Source organism: Lissotriton vulgaris, chromosome 6 (assembly GCF_964263255.1).
Source record: "Lissotriton vulgaris chromosome 6, aLisVul1.2, whole genome shotgun sequence".
NCBI classification, from domain to species: domain Eukaryota; kingdom Metazoa; phylum Chordata; class Amphibia; order Caudata; family Salamandridae; genus Lissotriton; species Lissotriton vulgaris.
In genome coordinates this window covers 1001955582-1001979945 of record NC_141694.1, presented here as the reverse complement: position 1 = coordinate 1001979945, position 24364 = coordinate 1001955582, and the positions used below count along the sequence as shown (strand labels likewise).

General features: G+C 45.0%; 2 protein-coding genes across 5 annotated transcripts in view; both read right to left on the bottom strand.

The window, feature by feature from the left end:
- LOC147708330 (uncharacterized) overlaps window positions 1-19294 on the bottom strand; it is a 68830-nt gene extending 49536 nt beyond the window's left edge. Inside the window, exon 1 of the mRNA XM_086925106.1 lies at window positions 17338-19294. Within this exon, the coding sequence (XP_086781232.1) occupies window positions 17338-19294 (1957 nt within the window). The remainder of the gene's footprint in view (window positions 1-17337) is intronic.
- The window catches only part of LOC147708329 (FERM domain-containing protein 6-like), a 649337-nt gene that overhangs the window by 504576 nt on the left and 120397 nt on the right, over window positions 1-24364 (bottom strand). The window lies entirely within an intron of this gene.

Here is a 24364-nt window from a genome sequence, read left to right as displayed (position 1 = left end):
AATGCAACATACACAATAAATACCACTCAGTGCCACATAATTACATGCCACATAATTACACTGCACTCAATGCAACATACACTCCAAATACCACTCAGTGCCACATAATTTCATGCCACATAATTACACTGCGCTCAACGCAACGTATACCAAATACCACTCAGTGCCACAAAATTACAGGCCACATAATTGCACTGCACTCAATACAACATACACTCAAAATACCACTCAGTGCCACATAGTTACACACCACATATTTACACTGCACGCAATGCAACATACACTCCAAACACCACTCAGTGCCACATAGTTACACGCCACATAATTACACTGCACTCAATGAACATACACTCCAAATACCACTCAGTGCCACATAATTACACGCCACATAATTACACTGCACTCAATGTAACATATACTCCGAATACCACTCAGTGTCACATAATTTCATGCCACATAATTACACTGCACTCAATGCAACATACACTCCAAATACCACTCAGTGCCAGATAATTACACGCCATATGAGTACACTGCACTCAATGCACTCAATGCAACATACACAATAAATACCACTCAGTCCCACATGATTACACACCACATGATTACACTACCTCAATGCAACATACACTCCAAATACTACTCAATACCACATAATTACACGCCCTATAATTACACTACACTCAATGCAACATACACTCCAAAGACCACTCATTGCCACATAATTACAAGCCACATAATTACACTGCACTCAATGCAACATACACTCCAAATACCACTCAGTGCCACATAGTTATATGCAACATAATTACACTGCACTCAATGCTACATACACTCCAAATATCACTCAGTGTATCATAATTACACGCCACATAATTACACTGCACTTAATGCAGCATACACTCCAAATACCACTCAGTGCCGCATAATTACATGCCACATGAGTACACTGCACACAATGCAACATACACTCCAAATACCACTCAGTGTCACATAATTACACACCACATAATTAGACTGCACTCAATTCAACATACACTCCATTGTTTTTTAAAGTTATTTTTATTAGATTTTTTGTCCCATTTTATGCACGAAGAGCATAGCAGAAAACAACAGATGTTACATAAAAACATAATAAAATGCCACAACATGAAAATACGTATATGAGAGATACACAAAAAGTAGAAAAAAGGAAAGATCAAGCAGTTTCCCCTTGAATCCAATCCATAACCGGTGCCCAGATCTTCATTCCCGTGGTCCTTTTTGTTTCTGCCCTTAGTCCTATATATAGCCGCTTCCAAATTATACATAGCTAACAGGCAAGACCCGAAAAAGATAGAGTCATAAGATTTTTGTATAGTATCGGGGTACAGTATCAACAAAGACAAAACGGACATAATGAGCTGGAACAATCCTGCCCCGATCCTAGAAGCAAAATCCAAAATTAGATACTTGGGGATCCATTTTACCCATAATTTGGAAGAAATTCCTAAGACCAGTTGGTCAATAGTTGTAAAGGAAGTCAGAAAGCTTTTGACTAGATGGAACACCCTACCTTTAAACATCTATGGTAGGGTGAACCTGGTCAAAATGATAATCCTGCCAAAGGTCACCTTTCTATTTAATTCTATTCCTTTGACCTTCAACAAAAAGGACATTTCTAATCTGCAAGGGAGGATTGGCTCTTTTATTTGGGCTACTAAGTCTCCCAGAATAGCCTGGAAGAAATTGAGAAGGTGATTAAAACGTGGTGGGTTGGCACTCCCAGATTTACTTCTTTATTGCTACGCCTTTCAGTTTAAAAACTTTAGACTTTTAGCTAATAAGTTGGACTCTACCTCACATGGCAGACTCTTTCAGGCTATGTTACTAGACCTTCCATATAGTTTAGACTTCTTTCTTTTTAAGTTTGGAGATCAGAAGTTTAAAAAAAAATTCGTTTAAAGCTCTTACGGACAGCCCTAGATAATTGGCAATCGATACGAAAAATCTTAGATATCCCTTATTATCATTCTCAAGCTCCAATTTGGGATTCCCCCGGAACTCCGGAATGCTTAATGGATCAACTTGCTCTCCCGTTGAGAAAAGCTGGCCTCATGAAATGGGGGGACCTGCGTAATGGCTCAACACTATTAAGTTGGGAAACCCTATCAAGCTTAACAGAAGGTACTATAACAAGATTCAAATTTTACCAGCTGTCCGCTTGGTGGGGAAGTCAGAACTGGAACACAGAAGAGGAGAGTCCTCTTTTTGAATTAATAAGTAAGGAGAAGGGATGGAAGGGTGAGGTAGCGGAGTGATATAGAATATTAGTGGAAACAAAGACAATGTAGAGGCTGAAATAATTAAGTTATGGGATAGTTCCACAGTACAGATTCCATGTGATATATTAAAAGTCTGGACACACTCCTTCCCACTTTCTCAAAAAATTATTAAACCATCAAACTTGAGAAGAAACCACCTGTTTACAGCATATAGGGCTTATTGGACTCCGGCGAAACTATCAAAAATCGCAACAGAAGAATACTCATGTCCAAGATGTAGGTTTCCAGCAGCAGATGACGGTCATATGTTCGTCGGATGCCTTGAAATAGCAAGCTACTGGAGACAGGTGTGTGGTTTTCTAGAAGAGGTACTGTTATCACCAATTACATGTACTCCTAGACTAGTTTTCTTTGGTTTTCCTTCTGATTACGATATAAACAGTTGTATATCTCAGTTTATCTTCTATGTGGTTGCTATCGCCAGGAGGGAGATTTGTAAAGAGTGGAAATCGGAACACCCTCCTAAATTCGTGGACTGTCTCAGAAATATCATGGCTGTGAGTAGACTGGATATGTTGTGTGGAGGGGTAAAGTCTGCCAAGCTTTGGTCTGCTTTAAAAACATGGTGTGAGAAATAACAACAAAAGTCCAATGATTATGCCAGAGGTTAAGTGGTCCCGTCCTCCCTAAGTGGCAAGTAACATCGTGAGAGGGAGTAGGACTGGAAACGACCTTACCTCTGGGCAATCTCCATTGGCTATCCACAAACTCAAGGGCAGGAAAGGTTTGTTTGTGTCAGTGGCCTGGAGTACGCCCATTTAGAGCTAATATCTACTGGTGGCATATATGAGGACAAAAAAAACACAAAAAAACAGGCAAGCACGCCATTTGTCTAAAAGGACGGGGGAGTAGGACTAATCCAGTCATGTGTAATACAAGCACGTATTAGCGCCATACAAATGAACAAAAAGCTTTTCCTAGCTTCAGAAAGTATAACTGACGTTACACCTATCAATACCAGTTCCCCCGTTATAATGACTGTTGTGAGCCCAACAGTACACCCAGAAATTGCTCGATAGAAGAAAATAAATTAGTCAATTTTGGACACAAGAAAAACATATGTGGTGCATCAGCTGTGACTTCCCCACATCTGCTGCACGTGGTGCCCACCGTCGTCCCCATTTCGATATCTTACAAGGCGTATAATAAAGATCATATAAAGCCATATAATGTTGTGAGCGTGATCTTCCTGTGATTAAAATTCTGTTTGCTAAACTAATTGATTCCTCTATATTGATTACATTCAAACCTGACTTTGTTGACCATTTACTTTGATATACCCCTATATCATCCGGGCATGAAAGAATAAGAATTTTATAATATTGTCCTATCAATGTTTTCCTAAACATGCTGTCAATAAAGGGAATTCTCATCAATTGAGGTTCCGCCTGGGAGCCTAAAGTGTTGATATAACTATGAATCTGTAAATACTTAAAGAGATCAGTTTCTGGTAGATTAAATTTATCTTGCAGTTCAACAAAAGAGACAAGACGTCCATCATGCATTACATCACCCAAATACTGAATTCCATTCAGACGCCATCTATTCATTACAGAATCATAAAATATTGGGGTAAGGGTACCTGGTGCTGCAAATGGTGTATAAGGAGTAATTTTTGGAATACCTAGCTGTCACTTAATTAATCTCCATTCCATATAAGCTGACTTCAATATCTTGAATTTGTTTTGTTTAAAGTAGCTAGGTTCTATCACTTTGATCAAGCATCCACGACATTCCTCCCCCAGTGCAAATTCATAAATGGACGGGGAGTGGCTCGGTAGAATCCGTGCCCTTTCACCAATCACAAAGGGATTAATAAACTGCAAAACAGACGCCAAATAATAAAACAAGAAATGCGGTATACCCCAACCGCCCCATTCCTTAGGCAATATCATCTTTTTATATGCCCGTCTCTGACGCCTATAGCCCCATAGGAATCTTGCTGACATCCTTTCTAGCTGTTTAAAGCAGCTAGAAGGGAATTCAAGTGGTATAGCACGGAACATATATAAAAACTTGGGGAGTATCGACATTTTTAAAACATTGGCACGTCCAAATAAAGATAAATGGAAATGGTGTATTCTCTCCAGCATTGAGTTTACTTTTTTCAAGACCGTATTCAGGTTTTTTTACGGAATAATAGATAGTGGTAATGTGATTTTAATGCCTAAATATGTGGCTTCTGTCACAGTTCTAATTTGAGCCGGGGGGTCCTGGCCAATATAGAGTATTTGAGTTTTAGAAATGTTCAACTTGTACCCTGAGAAAGATCCAAACTGAGTTGCTAGATCCTCTATTATAGGAATTGCCCTCTGAATATCTGAATACTAATACTATATCATCCGCATAAGCGAAAGCCCTGTAATTCATACGAGGAACTTGAACTGGTTTAATATTCTCAGCATGAGTTAGTTTATTTACAAATATATCAATATAAATGGTGAACAATAACGGGGAACACGGACACCCTTGCCGTGTTCCACAAAGAATAGAAAAAGGAACAGATTCCTGGCCGGCTAACTTAACAGAGGCTGTTGGGGAAACATAAGGAGCCTTTAATGCAGAAATCATCTTTGGACCAAAACCCTTCTGATAAAGCAAATATCATAGATATGGCCAGGCTACCCTGTCGAATGCCTTTTTGGCATCCAACAGGGTAATTCCTAAGCATGGGCGAATTTTGCGAATCTGGCGTTGCCGAATTTGCGTATTTGCGAACTCGCAATCCGCAAAATCCGCGAATTCTCGCGATTTTTTTTTTTTTTGTGTTCGCAAGGGTTTCTGCCAGTTCGCGAGGGTTTGGTACCAGTTCGCAATTGCGAACTTACTTGTCGGCTCGCAACGGTCGCGACTATGTTGTTTCTACGTCTGGTTCATCATCACACGTTCCCAGCACCCTCTGTTTCACCACTGCCACCCTCTGTTTCACCCATGCCACCCTCTGGTACATCAATGCCAACCTCTGGTTCATCATCACTGTAGATTATGGGGGGAAAAGCAAGCCCACCTGCCCTGCTTCAACTGACATGAATTAATTTGGGGTTGGTTTATTAATGTGTCACTGTTTTAAAATTCCAGTCTGGCACCTGCTTCCTTATCAGTAATTTGCTTTCTGTTGCAGTGCATTTTTTTTTCCAGGACCTTTGTGGCCTACTTGTAGCTATTCTATGAGCCTGCTGTGAGGGTCAGAGCAGGGTCATACAATTGTTGCAACTAGCAACTGAACTCTGGAGGGGCCCCAGTCAGGAAGCACTACAGGGAATGGTTACTAATGATGAGTTTGAACTTTTGCACCTGCTGAGTGCTTTCACTTTTGCAAAACTCGTTTTTCTGCAATTTCGCAGGATTCGCGGGGCGCGAACATGCGCGAGATCGAATTCGGAAGCCACGAATTCGTGCGAATATGCGATTTGTTTTTTTGCAGCGTGTTAGTTCGCAAGGTTTTGTGCATTTTAGCGAGCCGCTTGTAGCGCAACGGCGCGAAATTACCCTCGAGGTCGTTCACGGGCGCGGCCATCTTGTTTGCATGACGTATTTCCGTTTCCGGGCACGATGTGTAATCTCGCAAAGTGTGCTGCTCGCTAGTACAATTTTGCGTGTGTTCGCGAGGAAAATGTCGAGCGAACTTACCCACGCGGTCGTGAACGGGCGCGGCCATCTTGTTTCTCATTCATTCCTATGGTTCTGGGCATGCTTTTTCTATCCTCTCTGAATCTCTGCCATCCTTTGCTTGTTTGAAGTTTTTTTGGATCTATTTTACTTATTATCCATCCCTCTATTTTTCTAGCTCTATATTTTTGTGTTTTCTGCTACTTTTGGTTAATTTTAAACTACTTTTTTAAACTCTTTTCTTTTCTTCTCTTCCCTATTCTATTTTCTTTATTATTTAGCTTCCTTTCTGCCCAGACCATGGTAAAGGGAGCCGGGAAGCATCCCGAGAAGGGGAAGGGTCACGCACCCCGTGCCCGGCTCCCGTGCGGGCGTTTGAGGGGGGAGCAGGTCGCACCCCGGGAGATCTTCAGCCCGGAGGAGGTGGCCGCACTAATTTTTTATGTTCAGCGCCGCCTCCCCAGGACCAAAATGGCAGGCGGCAAGATCGCTAGCGGGTACGGGATCCAGGAGCGCCGGAAGCGGTGGGAGAAGGTGTGCCGGGCCATGTACCACCATACTCGGGTCCGGCGCAGCTACAACCAGGCCACCCACCGCTGGACAGATGTCCTGGACCGGGAACGCGATCTGCTCGACCTGCTCGGCCTTGAGATCCCCGGGCTTGGTGAGTAGTAGTAGCTATTTCTTTACTATGTTTTCTCCTGCTCTGTGTGTTATTATCTTGCAAATTTTTGTTTTTTACCAAGAGCAATAATGCTGCTGATTACATTGTAGGTAAATTATATTTCAAAATCTTCTGTGCATTTCAGGTGCACTGCTCTCCTTCTCAGTAGCGCTGCTACTATGCTTATTTGTTTTCGATTTTGTGCTCATTTCATTGGCCTGTGAAATTATGCATGAGTGTAGTTTAAAGAACTGCCTAATGCTAGACACTAAGGGTCAGATTTTTAATTACCGGCGCATCCCTGCAAAGTAGCAGGGATGCGCCAGTAATTGTGCGCCACGCCACCACCACCCATGGTGCGCCGTATTTACAATGCGGCCCACCATGGGCCCAAAACGTCACCAAAGCGTTATGCATCTGTGCCGTAAAGGCGGCGCATTGCTGGAGTTGCGTCGCAATGATGGCGCAGCTCCAGCAATGCTCTGGGGTGCCCTATCTCCCCAATGCTGTGTCAAGCCGTACGTCTGCTTCAAGCAGGTGCAGGGTTTAAGTCATGCATCATTGTCCTCAAAGTGACTGATTGAAATCTTGTAGATTTCCCTCAGCCACTTTTTATAATGCGTTCCTGCGCAGGAACGCCCTCCTTTGCGCCGGAACGCCCCCTGATGGCGCAGGGCTTTACAACGTGATGCATCTCCCATATGCGTCACGTTGTTAATATACGCCGCACCATGGCGCCTCTTTTGTTATGCCGCTGCGTCACAAAAGTCACGCAACAATGGAGCAAAAGAGCCGCAAGGGGCTTCTAAATCAGCCCCTACAGACTCAAGTCCAGTCCTTCCTTTGTTCACATGGCGATAAGAAGAAATAGTGGTGGTGGATTGATAGTTTGAGTATTTTAATGACTGGTTAATGTAGTAGGAAACTTTAGCGTTGTCGCTGATCTGCAATCAAGATGGACTTTGTCTGTCACTTCGCGTGCTGCGGACTGCTGCCTGCCAGTCCTAGGCAAACCTTTTTAGTACTTTGTTTAGTGAGTTACATAAGAACTTTCCAAGTCGACGGTCCGCAAATCAAGCAATACTAATAACGTAGTAGACCACATGAGATCGGTCAATATATCCCGTGGAATAGTTGTCTATTTGCTATTTCGCCAAAATATTTTGTTATTGTTCTTTTGAAATGTTTGATTTGGTTGACAAATCTCATCCATGTTTTCTGGTCTTTCTTTCTTTCATGTTGTACATCAGCTCCCCCCAGGGGCAAGAGGGCATTGGAGGAGGCTGCTGCTGCTGCTGAACAGGATCGGTCAGGCGAGGGCTCCTTTGCTGGCCCCGGTAAGTTTTAATTTTAATATAGAGTACCTATTTTTTCCTAGCGTTCCTCATTAGATTTTTTCTAAATTGTCTTTGATCTTCTTGTAGACTGTATCTAAATTCTTATCCTGCCTCGACTATGACTCCCTGTGGTATTACTAGATTATTCTTATTAGTCTGTCTGTGTAGCTAAGTAAGATTGCACATTTGGCAATTCCATTGGACTCCCATTCTAGTCAGCAATAGCTCTATGCACTGAGTGCAGTCCTCTGGGATTGTCCATAATGTATTTTCAAGTCTTCTAAATGTTTATGCTTTGACAATTGCCAACAATAAAAAGGTGAATGACCACCAAGAATGAATAAGATACTACTTTACTTTTGGTTTGGATAGGAGGACAATCCATTCTACTACTGTTGCAGGGACAAATCTGCACAAACAGAACTATGGACACTAAATAGTGCATTGTTTATCAATTATAATAGGAGCAGGTAGACTTTCCACATACCCCAGTGATATCAGACTTTGAAGAACCCCCAATCTCCTTACTGACTAGATAGTGTGGCAGAGTCATTTAGCTCCCGAATTCATTGATGATTGATCCCCAATGATGATTATTATCCAATGCAGGACAAGAGTACGGAGTCAGAGTCCAGAAGTGTCAGAGGCACGGGCTCATGCTTGCAAATTGCAAAACCTTTTGCTCATTCACTCATGACCAAAAACCACAGAGTCTATTTAAGTTTTAAAGCTTTATTAAAAGTAAAAATATTTATTAAAATCAAGCTGTCATAAAACAGAAACGGTTGATTAAAAATGGAAAAGTGCTAATAGTGATTTATTTCACACGTTTATTGTGGGCGAGCCGAGCCCTCACCTGGTTTGAACTTTAATTTTTCTTTTTGGTGATGAATCGTTGGCCCCTCTGTCCTAGTGGTGATGATGATGATTTTTTCTTAGAAGTGAAGCTTCTGTCTGTTATGAGAAAAATGGTGCGTGTTAAAAAGCAAGCATTCATCAGTTGTGCCAAAAAGTGCAGCAAGACCAGACCCTTCACTGGAAAATTTTACTTTAGAGTAGACAGTCACAAATTATTAGATTGGTTTCTGTATTCACATTTCTTCATTCCTAGACAAAATGCTAGTGAGTGGTGTATGTCTATGACATCTAACATTCTTAAATGTACTTTGTAGGTGGATCATCTGGTGCTGGGCCCAGCGCGGAGGTGGAGGAGGAAAGCTCTGGGGAGGAGGCGGTGCAAGTGCCGGAGCCGGACCAAACTGCAGTGCGGGTTGCACGGTAGTGGCGGGCAGTGGTAAGCTCTTATATTCCTTACTTATTGAGATTGCAGACTGCATAGTGTGCTGCTCCCCGTGAGAAAACGTAAGGTTTGTCCAGATGAGAGACATGAAGAAGAATGATTGACATTTAGGGGCCTATTATGATGGCGGACGGACCTGAGTCCGTCCGCCACCATAGAGTAGGAGGGACCGTCCGCAGGTGCAGTGGCGGTCCCTCCGTGGTAATTAGGATGTGACCGCCACCCTGGCGGTCACACCCTGTATTTTTATCATTGCGGCGGGAGCTGCTTGAAGCAGCACCCGCCGCAATGATAAAAATGTAAGTTGTGCATTTGCATGCACAAAGCGGCAGGCACCACGTGGTGCCTGCCGCTTTGTGCAGGCAAATGCAGGGGGGTACCATAGGTACCCCCCATGTGCACCCCCCAACCCCCCTTTACCTCTGGGGGCCTGCAAAGGGCCCAAAACAAAAATCCGTATGCCTTTGCACGTCGGAAATGCCGCCGTGTAAAGGCATGTGTTCCTCCAGACATCCTAATATGGCTGGCGGTGTCTGATAGACACCGCCAGCCATGTTAGTGCTTTTCCGCCGCGGACGGGAGGCGACCGCGTCGGAAAAGCTGCGGACTGAAAAACGATCCCCCAGCCATCCTAATCTGGCGGGGGGTCTTTTTCAGTCTGCTGCGGATTTCGCGCATCCTCCGGGCCGGCGGTGGATTCCGCCGGCCCGGAGGATGCGGGAAATCCGCAATCCTAATCTGCCCCATAGTTTGAATGGATGGATGCCTGGATCATGGTACTATCTGACTCTTAGATAGCATATGTGTATCTAGAGAGTAGACGGTCACTGGATGAACTAAGTGTTACTTTGAAGAGCATGTAACACCGCACCCGTACGTCCGTCCCAGTGTAGGAAAGGCAAGGAAAAGAAGTTGTAATTTTGTCCGAATACTACCATGCATAGTAGCAGTAGTTTGTATTGCAAGCACAGCATATATCCGGCTATTACGATGGCCACTCACTACCTCTGTTAATAAGTTTAGTAGAACTCGGTCATTCATGTGTGGATGTATCACTGTTCACTCAATAAAAAGCAAAGCACCTAAAGTCATCCCATATGTAAGTAAATACATACCATGTGCAGTGATAGATAATCAGATTATTTATCTTCTTCATTTTCCTTTTCTAGTATTCATTGGCACTGTAGGGTGAAACTTAAATTAATTAAGCAGTAGCCCTTGTAACAGTGTATTCTCAGTGCCACCCGTAATAGAAAAGTAACAGCATCACCACCTGTATGTACTGGACTGGTACAGTAACGCAAGTCTGTCTCACTCATCATGGCGGGCGTCTGTTTTCCTCTGGTGCAAGTTGACTGCGCTGGCATGATGCCGGCTTGCAGAAGTTAACGTACCAATTTTGCTAAACAAGTGAGAAGAAGAAGAATAAGACGGGTGTACTGTCATAGTCGACTCTAATGGAGTGAGTCCATAGTGCTCGTAGAATTGATTCCTTAAACTCCCACTAATGTTAGAGCAAGGGTGAAGAAGTGGGAGGTTAGATAGATACTGGCCACAATAGTTATGTACTGCACTTGCAAGTTGCTAGCTCTACTGTGACACAACTTTCTGCTGAATCATTTTTTGTTAATCTTAAAGAGCATTGGTTACAGACTATGTCTTTCTTTCTTCATATAGATGCTCCTTCCAAACCAAGCCGGAAGGAGCTGGCTACACGGGCCCGGCAACGGAGGCTGGAGGCCACTGTCGCTGAATATCGGCGGCTGGTGGCCCAGGAGGAGAGGGACACGCAGTCTACCACTACATCTACAGGGACTGCTGCATCCTCCTCCGCACTCCCTGGGTCACCCAGACGGCGCAGGTCTCCAGCGGTACGGAGCCGGGGTACCGCAGCCACCCACCACCGCCGAGCGAAGAAATCAGCTGCCCCCCACAGCAGTTGGAAGAAACGTATGCACCTCCTTTCCCTGAGGGTTTCCTACCTCGAGCAGGACTGCTCAACACCAAAACCCTGCTAGAGACCCTCCGCAAGGAGAATTCCGACCTGGCCCATAAATTCAACAGCCTCAGCCAGCAGTAGGAGGAGACTGTACCTTGCCCCTTTTTTAAAGACTTCTGGGGGGTGGGAATTGGGAGTTGGGTTTTTTCACTTTTTTGGACTTTTCACGGACATTCATTGGGGTTAGGGAGTGGGGGTGGGTTGGGTCTTGTGGGAGATTATTTTTGTCAGGGATATAAATATACTTTAAACTCTATCTTAGCATACGTGTTTTTTTTACTGCTTTTGAGGCTGGTGGGTGGGGGTTTAACAGTAACTTTGTTTTGGTGACACTTAAGTTGCATCTTGATTCAAGTTGTGTAATTAATTGCCCAAATGTTTTCAAAACTAAGTGCCTCTCACAGAGTAAGTGAATTCAATAGTCCTAGGACTTTACAAGTACTAGTGTCAGTCTCTCGTCTCTCCTAATACTCCATTATACTTCCTCCCCCCAAACGCTTATCTTACCTGTAATTTGTGTTTGGAAATAGGGCTAGGCACAGGGCTGGCTGCACGTCAAATGGCGATATGGCAATCCTGGGCGGATGAAATGTCATCATTGCGTTGGTACTAGTGGTGTTACACAGTGGCAGCTGCAGCATCTGAAAAAAAAGAAAATGAAACCTTGTTGTCCTTACCGTAGCATTAGAACGGTACGATAGAGAATATAGCAGGTGACAGTACACTAGAACAGTGCCACAATGTAGCCTAACAAATGGTAAAGTATTGAAAGTATAACTAGTACTTGCGTTGAATTTTTTTGACATTGGCTACTACTACAAGAAATAGTACTGAAGCTGAGTAAGTCTAGAATATATCCTCGGATTCCTTCACCAGCCTGTTGCTATGACCTTATCCTCCCCAGCAAGTGTGCAGAATTATTGATGTCATTTAGTCACACATCAATCAAAACCACACAGCCAGGGGGAAGAGGGTTAGGGTTTGGAAAATGGATGGGAATGGGGGTTTCTTTTTGGGTAGGTTTTGTTGAGAGAAGAAAAAACAAAGTACAGCATGGACAAACAATAATTGAAGATAAAGAAATCTTTGGGTACAAAGCTAACCATAAATCTTTTAAGTGACAAAAATGGAAGTGCATGCACTACTGCATGCATTGTTACTGAAAAGTAAGTAGTACTTTCGACAACCGTGAATGACAGAATGCGACAGTACAGGGCTGCGGCGTTTTCACTTGCCTATCTCTGCACTCAGAGAAACACTTACATTAAATTAGGTTTAAAAAATAGCCGAAGTAAAACCTATAGAATGGCTGTAGGGATCAATTTAGAAGCAGAGAGAGATCCAAGAAATGCAGTCACACTCATAGAAGAAAACAATGGATACTGTATCTGTATGTTGTTGTAGTTGTCCTGTTGAATTTGTTAAGTAAGTTGCATGCAGCAAACAATTCCTCTTATTAGCGGCACTCCTCCATTCCAGCTGACGCTTCGTCCATCAATGTTGGTGACCAGAAGACACCCTGTCCACTGCCTGCCTGGCTGATGCTGAATTGCGGCTCGCTAATGTGAAGCCTGACTCCATCCTTTTTTCCCCATTGCACAGACTGAAACCTGGCCTGTAATTATTGAATGAAAAACAGGAAGTGATATTACAACACCACTGATAAATAAATATACGGTATGTACTCTGTGTAGTGCACAAAGTCACACTTTGAGTTTCCTAATAGACAGTAAAATATTTTTGAAAGTGCGTACTCTGTCTGAGTCTCCTTTTGAAGGATAAATAAGTATGGGCAAATTAATTTAGCAAATCTTTCCCCTCAAGCTAGGTGTACTGTAAACTGTGTTTTATAACAAAATTAGACCTTCCCAGCAGTACTCCCAGCCAGACCCTTACTAAAGCCAGTCGCAAAAATGTAGAAGACCCCCAATCAGATCTCAAAAAACGAGGCCTAGCAGAAAACTGGTGACAAAACGTACTTTGAAAGTAAAAGTAGGCCCAAATACCCCCTTACCCACCGTGGATTGTATTCAAACCACTTGCAAGCAAGCAAAAGTATCCATAGCCAGCATCGCTCCAAGACTCAAAAATCCCCCCACCCAAACACATGCAATAGAAATACTGCTAACCCTAACGAGCCCTAAGTTAAGAATAGTGGCAAAGGCTTTCTTTAACTATGCCAAATCCCCCCTTTCCCACCATGGATTTTCTTCAAATGACTTGCAACCAAAATTACACATTCCCACGAGTGCTCTAAGAACCCCAGAACTCAGTTGCAAAAATCTAGAACACCCCGAAACACATGCAATCCTGCTGCTAGGGCTAACCCTAACGAACCCTAAGTTACAAAAAGTGCCAAAAGGCTTTTCCTTATGGATTTTGTACAAACCACTTCTATCCGGTAATAGACCTTCCCAGCAATGCCCCAAGACCCGCCAACCCACCCGCAAAAAAGCACAACACCCCCAAACAGCCAAAAAGGAAAATCTCATACTTACAATATTTCTCGGCCTTCGGTCCAAACGCGCTGTGCAGCTAGGTCATAACTCCCGTTTTCCACCACGGATTTCCTGAAAAGCAAATGCAATCAAAATTAGACTGTCCCAGCAGTGCTCCCAGACCCCCAAACTCACCCACAAACACCCGGAACCCGTCCAAACAGCACCTGAAAGGCAAGCAAGTCAGCAAAAACGCAAAAAAAAATTCGCCTCCGATTTGGTCCAAACCACTTTTATCCGGTAATAGAGCTTCCCAGCAATGGCCCCATAGCCGTCAACCCAGGCGAAAACTAGTAGAAGACCCCCAAACAGCCAAAAAGCAAAAGTACAAATATGGGGACTCAGTCATTTTTTTGGCAATTTCCAAAATCACTCCGTGCGTGCTCTGCAGCTAGGTCCTAACTCCCCTCTGCCACCATGGATTTGCTTCAAACCTCTTGCAATCTAAAGTATCCATAGCCAGCAGTGCTCCCAGACCCCAACACCCACCCACAAACACCAGGAAGCCCCCAAACAGGCCCCCGAAAACGCTACATTGAGCAAAATGTCATAAATAGCAACAAAAAAAAATCTGCATGGATTTTGTACAAACCACTTCTATCCGGTAATAGACCTTCCCAGCAATGCCCCAAGACCCGCCAACCCACCCGCAAAAAAGCACAACACCCCCAAACAGCCAAAAAGGAAAATCTCATACTTACAATATTTCTCGGCCTTCGGTCTAAACGCGCTGTGCAGCTAGGTCATAACTCCCGTTTTCCACCACGGATTTCCTGAAAAGCAAATGCAATCAAAATTAGACTGTCCCAGCATTGCTCCCAGACCCCCAAAACTCACCCACAAACACCCGGACCCCCCCCCATTCAGCACCTGAAAGGCAAGCAAGTCAGCAAAAACGCAAAAAAATGTTCGCCTCCGATTTGGTCCAAACCACTTTTATCCGGTATTAGAGCTTCCCAGCAATGGCCCCAGAGCCGTCAACCCCGGCGAAAACTAGTAGAAGACCCCCAAACAGCCAAAAAGCAAAAGTACAAAAATGGGGACTTAGTCATTTTTTTGGCAATTTCCCAAATCACTCCGCGCGTGCTCTGCAGCTAGGCCCTAACTCCCCTCTGCCACCATGGATTTGCTTCAAACCTCTTGCAATCTAAAGTATCCATAGCCAGCAGTGCTCCCAGACCCCGAAACCCTCCCACAAACACCAGGAAGTCCCCCAAACAGGCCCCCGAAAACGCTACATTGAGCAAAATGTCAGAAATAGCAAAACAAAATTTCTGCATGGATTTTGTACAAACCACTTCTATCCGGTATTAGACCTTCCCAGCAATGCCCCAAGACCCGCCAACCCACCCGCAAAAAAACACAACACCCTCAAACAGCCAAAAAGGAAAATCTCATACTTACAATATTTCTCGGCCTTCGGTCCAAACGCGCTGTGCAGCTAGGTCATAACTCCCGTTTTCCACCACGGATTTCCTGAAAAGCAAATGCAATCAAAATTAGACTGTCCCAGCAGTGCTCCCAGACCCCAAAACTCACCCACAAACACCCGGAACCCCCCCAAACAGCACCTGAAAGGCAAGCAAGTCAGCAAAAACGCAAAAAATATTCGCCTCCGATTTGGTCCAAACCACTTTTATCCGGTATTAGAACTTCCCAGCAATGGCCCCAGAGCCGTCAACTCACCCGCAAAGAAGTAGAACACCTCCACAAGTGCAGAGTCTTTCTTCATTGGGCGTAATCCAGCCCTCTGCTTTGAGGGAAATAGGAGTCTGGAGGAGGAGGATAGAGGAGCATGTTCTTGTGAACTTGTGAACCTGAGGAATGCAGACTGCGGCACCTTCAAATCAATAAGCAAACAAGTGAAGACAGTTCTTCTGATGGGCTTGTTTTTGTGATTAGGTGATTAAAGTTTGAATTATATTAACTGTGCACAACAAAGAAAGACAGACACACAGGAATAAAAGGGAATAAGGACGAAAAAGAAAGTTATTGATTCATTGTCTCATTTTCAGGGCTCAGTGTCAGTGAATAAGAATAAGGCTTTGTCATCATACTCTGCGAATTCAGGCAGGGTGAGGTCAGTGTCACCTAACAGAGAATAAATTCCTTCATCTACGTTGCTCTCCACCTCGTCTTCATCCGGCGTGCTTTCTTGTACTTTGTAATCTGGTGGTATGAGGTGCTGATTCATCTTGATCATTGTTAACCTCTCCACATTTTTGGGCGAGAGGCAGCTCCGTTTGGAAGTTACAATGCCACCAGCAGCACTGAAAACACGTTCAGAAGACACGCTTGCGTGTGGGGAAGACAAGTAGTTTATAGCCAGGTTGGAGAGCTGTGCCCACAATTCTTTTTTCCCATGCCAATACGCCAATGGGTCAGCATTAACATAGACCTCTGTTGAGTCATGCAGATAGTCCTGCACCATCGACTCAAGGTCCTCCAAGGTTCCTCCACTTTGCTTACTTTTTGCTGTGACCTTTTGAGAACCAAACCCAAGCCGAGTTAGCCAATCCTCTTCTGCATCCAATGTTACTGTTGTGTCTGGTGCAGATGATCCGGTTGCCGGTGTCTTTAACGGCTGAGAGGTCACTTGTGCCACAGCCACAGGTGCAGAAGTGGATTCTTTTGACTTGGGATGGCCTGCTGATGCTGATAAACTGCCTTTTCCTTCAATTTGCTGCCGTTCTCTTTCAAACCTCTTGGCTGACAAGGCTAGCCAACGTTTGTACTTTGTAACATCTTGATCACCAAAAGGAAAGGATGCTTGGCCTGCCAGCGCCTTTTTGTAGCGTGGATCCAGAATAGTAGCACAAATGTAATGCTGTTCTGAGTGGATCATTTTAAGACGTTCATCACCAAGTAGGCGCTCTAATAATTTCTCCGCCAAAAGAAAAGCATCTTTCTTTTCTTCATCTTTTTCAAACATAGAAGACACCGCCTTCAGTTGGTGCTCCAGCATGTGCAACAATGGGATAGCTTTTCCCAAATTACAGTCCTCCTTGCTGACTGAACGCGTGAAGACCTCAAAAGGACGAAGCATGTCTGTCAGGCTTTTAACTAGGTTCCATTGCGCCGCATCTAGCCTCAGGTCCTTCTGAGCTGTACCCACTGTTAAGAAATAGTGATCGAGTACCGTATACTGCTCATACAGACGCTCAAGCATGTAGAAGGTTGAGTTCCAACGTGTTGTCACCTCCTGGATGAGTCCTTTCACTGGCATTCGACGTTCATGTAGCAGGCTCCTCAGATGCCTCCAGGCCTTAAAAGAATGGCTGAAATGGTTGCACATTCTTCGGCAGGTGGCCACTAACTCGCACGCTGGACTGTCTTCATCACTCTAGAATTTTTTAACAACCAGGTTTATACAGTGCGCCAAACACGGCACTCTGAAATACTCACCCAGCTCAATGGCCTTAACTACATTGGCGCCATTATCCGTGGAAACATAACCAATCTGGCGTTTTTTTGGGGACAGCCAGTGAAAGACCTTTGTGTTAAACTCATTCAAAATGTTTTCTGCTGTGTGACGTTTCTCCAAGCTAAACATGGCTAGTGTTGCATGTTTCCGAGCAGCTTTAAAAACTTGGTCCGGGTCAACACCTGCGTTTAGCTTTGCTTTAACCCCTGAAAAAGAGACCCAGTGTGCAGTGATGCACATGTAATCAGCGCCTGCGCCACTGGTCCACATGTCTGTTGTCAGATGTATAGTGTGAACAGCATTCTTCTGCAAAGCTGCCCCAATCACGTCCAGCACATCTTCATGTATTGCTGGAACCGCAACTCTGGCAAAATAGAACCGGCTAGGAACCTTCCATTTAGGGCAGAGCGCTGCCACTAATTCTAGAAAACCAACCCCTTCTACAAAAGAAAAAGGGAGAAGGTCCAGAGCTAGCATTTTATCCAGCTTAGTGTTATACAGACGCGTCAGTGGGTAGTTGCGTTCATATGGCACGTCTGAAAAAAGCATGTTTCTAATGTTTCCCTGGACCAAGCATTTACGGGATGATGATGATGATTTCTTTGACCCAGTTATGTTCGCTGATGAACTTTTTCGCATTGGTGTCTCACTCTCTCCCACACTCTTAGTGTGGCTCACATGGGGTGTGCTGCTGACAGGGGTACTGGGTGTAAGTGAAGTGTTTGACATGTCTTCTTCCTCCTCGTCATCATCAGATGAAACATCAACGTTTTCTTGACTTGCAATTCGGGCTTCCTTGATCTCCTTTAGGTGCGCAAACCATTGGACAGCGTGCTGTCTCCTAAGATGACCTCTCTGGCCTCCGGTACCATAGTTGGTACCAAACTTACCACGACTAACTGCATGCTTACAAATGCTACAAATGGCAAAGTTTTCCCTTTTTGGGCAAACACTAAAGAAGTCCCAAACTGGGGACTTGAATTGTCTGTGGGGGCCGGAGGAGGCGGCGATACTGGTGGTGGTCATGCTGCTAATGCCAGATGAAGTGGAGGATGTGGATTGCCGAACTTTACTACGTTGTGCACTTTCACCACCACTAATTGAGGTCGAGGTGGATGGAGGTCCCTTCTGGCGAGGAAGAAATATGGAAGCGGTAGGTGTTGGTGTACTAGTTAACTCCAATGATTGTGGTGTTTCCATTGCCTCCTCGTCGACAACATCATCATCACGCTCAGCAGCTTCTCTGGCTAGGGTCAAAATGTCTGTTTGCTGCATGCCCGCTGAGGCTGGAGTGAAGCCTATGATGACTGCGTCATCGTGAGAGTCTTCATCAGCAGCAGTATCCGCCACTTCTTGTTGAGTCTCACCACACTCCATAAGTATGAGACTTTGGACGAGCTTCCTTTTACGCTTAACTACCTTTGTCAGATCATGGTGTGCCTCACTCTCAGACGGCAGTGGTGCTGGTTCCCAATTTTGATCCATATCATCAGAAGGAGGTGTGCTTGAAGAAGATGTAGACACCACCCTTGATCTCTTCCTTGCTAGGGGTGTGGAAGACAATGAATGATCATCAGGAGGAGTGGCTTCCTCAAATGATACCTCGCCTTGATTGTCGATTTCCTGATGTGCCCCTACTTCAGGAGGAACAACTATTCTGGGCACTTGTGACCCTCCATGCACCTCTGCTTGCACATCTCCTTGCGCTGCCTCTCCTTCCACTTGTACTTGGGCTTGTACTTGCACATGTGGTTGTTGTTGCGGCTGTGGTTGTTCAACACTCGTCAGATGAGTTACAACAACCTGTGTTGATTGAGGGACATTGCTGCTACTTTCTTGCAATGAGCCAACATCACTGGTCAATGGTGATTGAACAACTAGACTAAGTGCCTCTGCAGCACTCAAGGGCTTGGATTTAAGTTGGCGTGGTGGTGGTGGTGGCACTGAGCCCAATGGAGCGGGGGTGCTGCTCCCAGCTTGGTCCCCAGCAGATCCCGCTGCTGCTGCAGGCGTACTTTTATTTTTACTCCCAGAAAATGTGGCGGGCGGCACACCAGTCTCCTTGGTAACTTGCTTCCTCTGCTCCTTACTGGCAACTTTCTTGCTAGAGGAGCTACGGGGAACTTTTTTTGGGGCCATCTTCTTCAGAGCAGGTCAGAACAGCAGGCCGCAGTTGCACGAGTTGCAGAGTTGTCTGTGGCCAGACGTGACGTCGCGTGACGTTATGCTGCACACACACACCGCTGCAGGACTTCTTCCTGGCACTGGTGGTTCTCTTGAGTCTTGTGCACCTAAAAGCAATGGAAGACAGAGGAACATAAGTTCAGTTATACACCCCAAAAAAACGAAAATCACAGAAAAATCAGCACAATCCCAAGCCATCCAGGCCCTCCATGATGTTTAAATTCAAAACACCCCACAGAAAGACTAGGCCCATGCACCACTCACTACCCCTGGGCATAAAGGTTGAAAGCTAGGCAAAATGGTTGCAGACCTAAGAACACTGCCTGCATTCAAAATGGCCCCCTGCCTCCCAGCACATGGCCAGGGCTTGCCTGTAGCAGCACTCAAAATGGCCCCCACCCACATGGCCTGTCCCCATGAACACCCCATAAAATCGAAAAACACAGAAAAATCAGCACAATCCCAAGCCATCCATGCCCTCCATGATGTTTAAATTCAAGACACCCCACAGAAAGACTCAGTCCATGCACCACTCACTACCCCTGGTGAAAAGGCCACAACAACAGCCCCAAAAAAAGGAAAATCACAGAAAAATCAGCACAATCCCAAGCCATCCAGGCCCTCCATGATGTTTAAATTCAAAACACCCCACAGAAAGACTAGGCCCATGCACCACTCACTACCCCTGGGCATAAAGGTTGAAAGCTAGGCAAAATGGTTGCAGACCTAAGAACACTGCCTGCATTCAAAATGGCCCCCTGCCTCCCAGCACATGGCCAGGGCTTGCCTGTAGCAGCACTCAAAATGGCCCCCAACCACATGGCCTGTCCCCATGAACACCCCATAAAATCGAAAAACACAGAAAAATCAGCACAATCCCAAGCCATCCATGCCCTCCATGATGTTTAAATTCAAGACACCCCACAGAAAGACTCAGTCCATGCACCACTCACTACCCCTGGTGAAAAGGCCACAACAACAGCCCAAAAAAAAGGAAAATCACAGAAAAATCAGCACAATCCCAAGCCATCCAGGCCCTCCATGATGTTTAAATTCAAGACAACCCACAGAAAGACTAGGCCCATGCACCACTCACTACCCCTGGTGAAAAGGCCACAACAACAGCCCAAAAAAACAAAAATCACAGAAAAATCAGCACAATCCCAAGCCATCCAGGCCCTCCATGATGTTTAAATTCAAGACACCCCACAGAAAGACTAGGCCCATGCACCACTCACTACCCCTGGGCATAAAGGTTGAAAGCTAGGCAAAATGGTTGCAGACCTAAGAACACTGCCTGCATTCAAAATGGCCCCCTGCCTCCCAGCACATGGCCAGGGCCTGCCTGAAGCAGCACTCAAAATGGCCCCCACCCACATGGCCTGTCCCCATGAACACCCCAAAGAATTGAAAAACACAGAAAAATCAGCACAATCCCATGCCATCCATGCCCTCCATGATGTTTTCATTCAAGACACCCCACAGAAAGACTAGGCCCATGCACCACTCACTGCCCCTGGTGAAAAGGCCACAACAACAGCCCAAAAAAACGAAAATCACAGAAAAATCAGCACAATCCCAAGCCATCCATGCCCTCCATGATGTTTAAATTCAAGACATCCCACAGAAAGACTAGGCCCATGCACCACTGACTACCCCTGGTGAAAAGGCCACACCAGCCCAAAAAAACGAAAATCACAGAAAAATCAGCACAATCCCAAGCCATCCAGGCCCTCCATGATGTTTAAATTCAAGACACCCCACAGAAAGACTAGGCCCATGCACCACTCACTACCCCTGGGCATAAAGGTTGAAAGCTAGGCAAAAGTGATTGCAGACCTAAGAACACTGCCTGCATTCAAAATGCCCCCATGCCTCCCAGCACATGGCCAGGGCCTGCCTGTAGCAGCACTCAAAATGGCCCCCACCCACATGGCCCGTCCCCATGAACACCCCAAAAAATCGAAAAACACAGAAAAATCAGCACAATCCCATGCCATCCATGCCCTCCATGATGTTTAAATTCAAGACACCCCACAGAAAGACTAGGCCCATGCACCACTCACTACCCCTGGTGAAAAGGCCACAACAACAGCCCAAAAAAACGAAAATCACAGAAACATCAGCACAATCCCAAGCCATCCATGCCCTCCATGATGTTTAAATTCAAGACACCCCACAGAAAGACTAGGCCCATGCACCACTGACTAACCCTGATGAAAAGGCCACAACAACAGCCCAAAAAAACGAAAATCACAGAAAAATCAGCACAATCCCTAGCCATCCAGGCCCTCCATGATGTTTAAATTCACGACACCCCACAGAAAGACTAGGCCCATGTACCACTCACTACCCCTGGGCATAAAGGTTGAAAGCTAGGCAAAATGGTTGCAGACCTAAGAACACTGCCTGCATTCAAAATGCCCCCCTGCCTCCCAGCACATGGCTAGGGCCTGCCTGTAGCAGCACTCAAAATGGCCCCCACCCACATGGCCTGTCCCCATGAACACCCCAAAAAATTGAAAAACACAGAAAAATCAGCACAATCCCATGCCATCCATGCCCTCCATGATGTTTAAATTCAAGACACCCCACAGAAAGACTAGGCCCATGCACCACTAACTACCCCTGGTGAAAAGGCCACAACAACAGCCCAAAAAAACGAAAATCACAGAACAATCAGCACAATCCCAAGCCATCCAGGCCCTCCATAATGTTTAAATTCAAGACACCCCACAGAAAGACTAGGCCCATGCACCACTCACTACCCCTGGGCATAAAGGTTGAAAGCTAGGCAAAATGGTTGCAGACCTAAGAACACTGCCTGCATTCAAAATGGCCCCCTGCCTCCCAGCACATGGCCATGGCCTGCCTGTAGCAGCACTCAAAATGGCCCCCACCCACATGGCCTGTCCCCATGAACACCCCAAAAAAATCGAAAAACACAGAAAAATCAGCACAGTCCCATGCCATCCATGCCCTCCATGATGTTTAAATTCAAGACACCCCACAGAAAGACTAGACCCATGCACCACTTACTACCCCTGGTGAAAAGGCCACAACAACCGCCCAAAAAAACGAAAATCACAGAACAATCAGCACAATCCCAAGCCATCCAGGCCCTCCATGATGCTTTTATTAAAGAGACCCCACAGAAAGACTCAGTGCACCCACCACTGAGTACCCCTGGGCAAAAGGCCCCAACAACAGCCCAAAAATCGAAAATTCCAAAATTGTAGTTGCAGCAACTGTAATGCCCCAAACAAACTTACTTGTGAAATTTCTAATCCAAAAGTGATCCAAAGAAAGTCAAAAAGGCCTCAAATCCAAATATCCAGCAGCATCCACAAAAAGTAATCCTTCCAGGTGAAGAATCCGAATGAAAGTGACCAGCACATGAAGAAAGCACTGGGAGGAGCCTGCTGGACAGGAACAGGAAGTTGGAGACTGTGGGGCACTTCCCCCCCCCCCCCAAAAATGGACTCCTTGCAAAAAAAAGTGCAGGCAAATGTCAACCTGAGAAGTTATTCTGATAAAAATCATCATTTCCAGAAGGTTTATGCTGCTTGCTGGTGAATTTCTTGTGCAGAATTGCAAATTTTGTATTTTCGCGAGTGGGAGATTGTTGCTGCCCGCCGCATCTACGTGTTCGCAATTGCGAACTCCCGCGATACGTGATCACGGCGTACTCGCGTTGACAAACTCTTGCTGTGCAAGGTGGCAAGCCGCGATGACGTAATCGCAGTCGCCAAACTCCTGCGGGATCCCGCAGCAAGATCCAAAATGGCGCAGCACTCGCAAAATATCGAGAAAAACAATTCGGCAAACGCTGAATGACGGTAAGTGAACGCCGCGCGCCGCAAAATTGTATCACCAAGAAAAAAAAATCTGCTGCGTGCGAATTTGCGGATTTTTGGTAAATTCGCGAGCGTTCGCGGATTGCGAATTTACCGAAAATCCGCAAAATCCGCGAGCGGAATGGATTTTCCGCCCATGCTTAGTAATTCCCATTGCCGTCTTGGTCACCTGAACCCAGTCCATAAGAGGAACTAAGTGTTGAATATGATCAGTGGTATCGCGGTTTGGAATAAATCCATGCTGAAAATGAGAGACAATAGATGGAATTATGCCTGAGATCCGGGAAGCTAAAATCTTTGAGTAAATCTTACTATCAGCGTTAATTAAAAATATAGGTCTATAAGAGGCCGACAGGGAAGGTAACTTATCTTTTTTCAAAAAGGCCATTATTGTTGAATGACGCCAGATTTCCGGTGCAGTCCCTTTCTGTGCTTCTTGGAAAGTTAACATCAAATCTTTCTTCAAAAGATGTCGAAACATCCTATAAAATACCAACGGAATACCATCAAGGCCCACGGCCTTTTCTAATGCAAGAGAAATAATAGCAGCTTCCGTTTCTTCCCATGTTATATCTTTCTCTAAAACGCAACCTGGTCTAAGGTTATTTTGGATATAGCCGAAATACCGCAAAAATTCAAAAAAACAATCTGATGAATAGGCTATTACTTCGTCCTTATCTAGTTTACTATAACATTGCTAAAAACCTCCAGGATCTCATCAGATTTTTCATGACTTTGTCCTGCCTCATCTTGGATACTATCAATACAATTAATAGCCTCTTTTTGTCGAATCTTTTTGGCTAAGCGGCCTGTATTTTCCCCCACCTCATAAACTTGCACCTGATGAACTGCTATCTCTGCCGCTAATTTAGTAGCAAAGTTTCCATAAAGTCTTGATTTGTGAATGGCTAGATCCGACATTATTTGTTCCGTATCTTGAGAAAGCCTAATAGCTGTTATAAGCTTAGATTCAAGTTCCTGTAATTTCTTAAACTGAGCTGCTAATAGATCACAGGATTTCCTTTGAATATTTATTGAATAAGACAACGTCGCCCCACGTACCCCCGACTTAAAAGCGTCCCAAACCATCTGTACTGATGTGGATCCATGATTAAGTTCCAGAAATTCAGTGATCCACCTTCCCATATGTTCGATATAAAGTGGATCA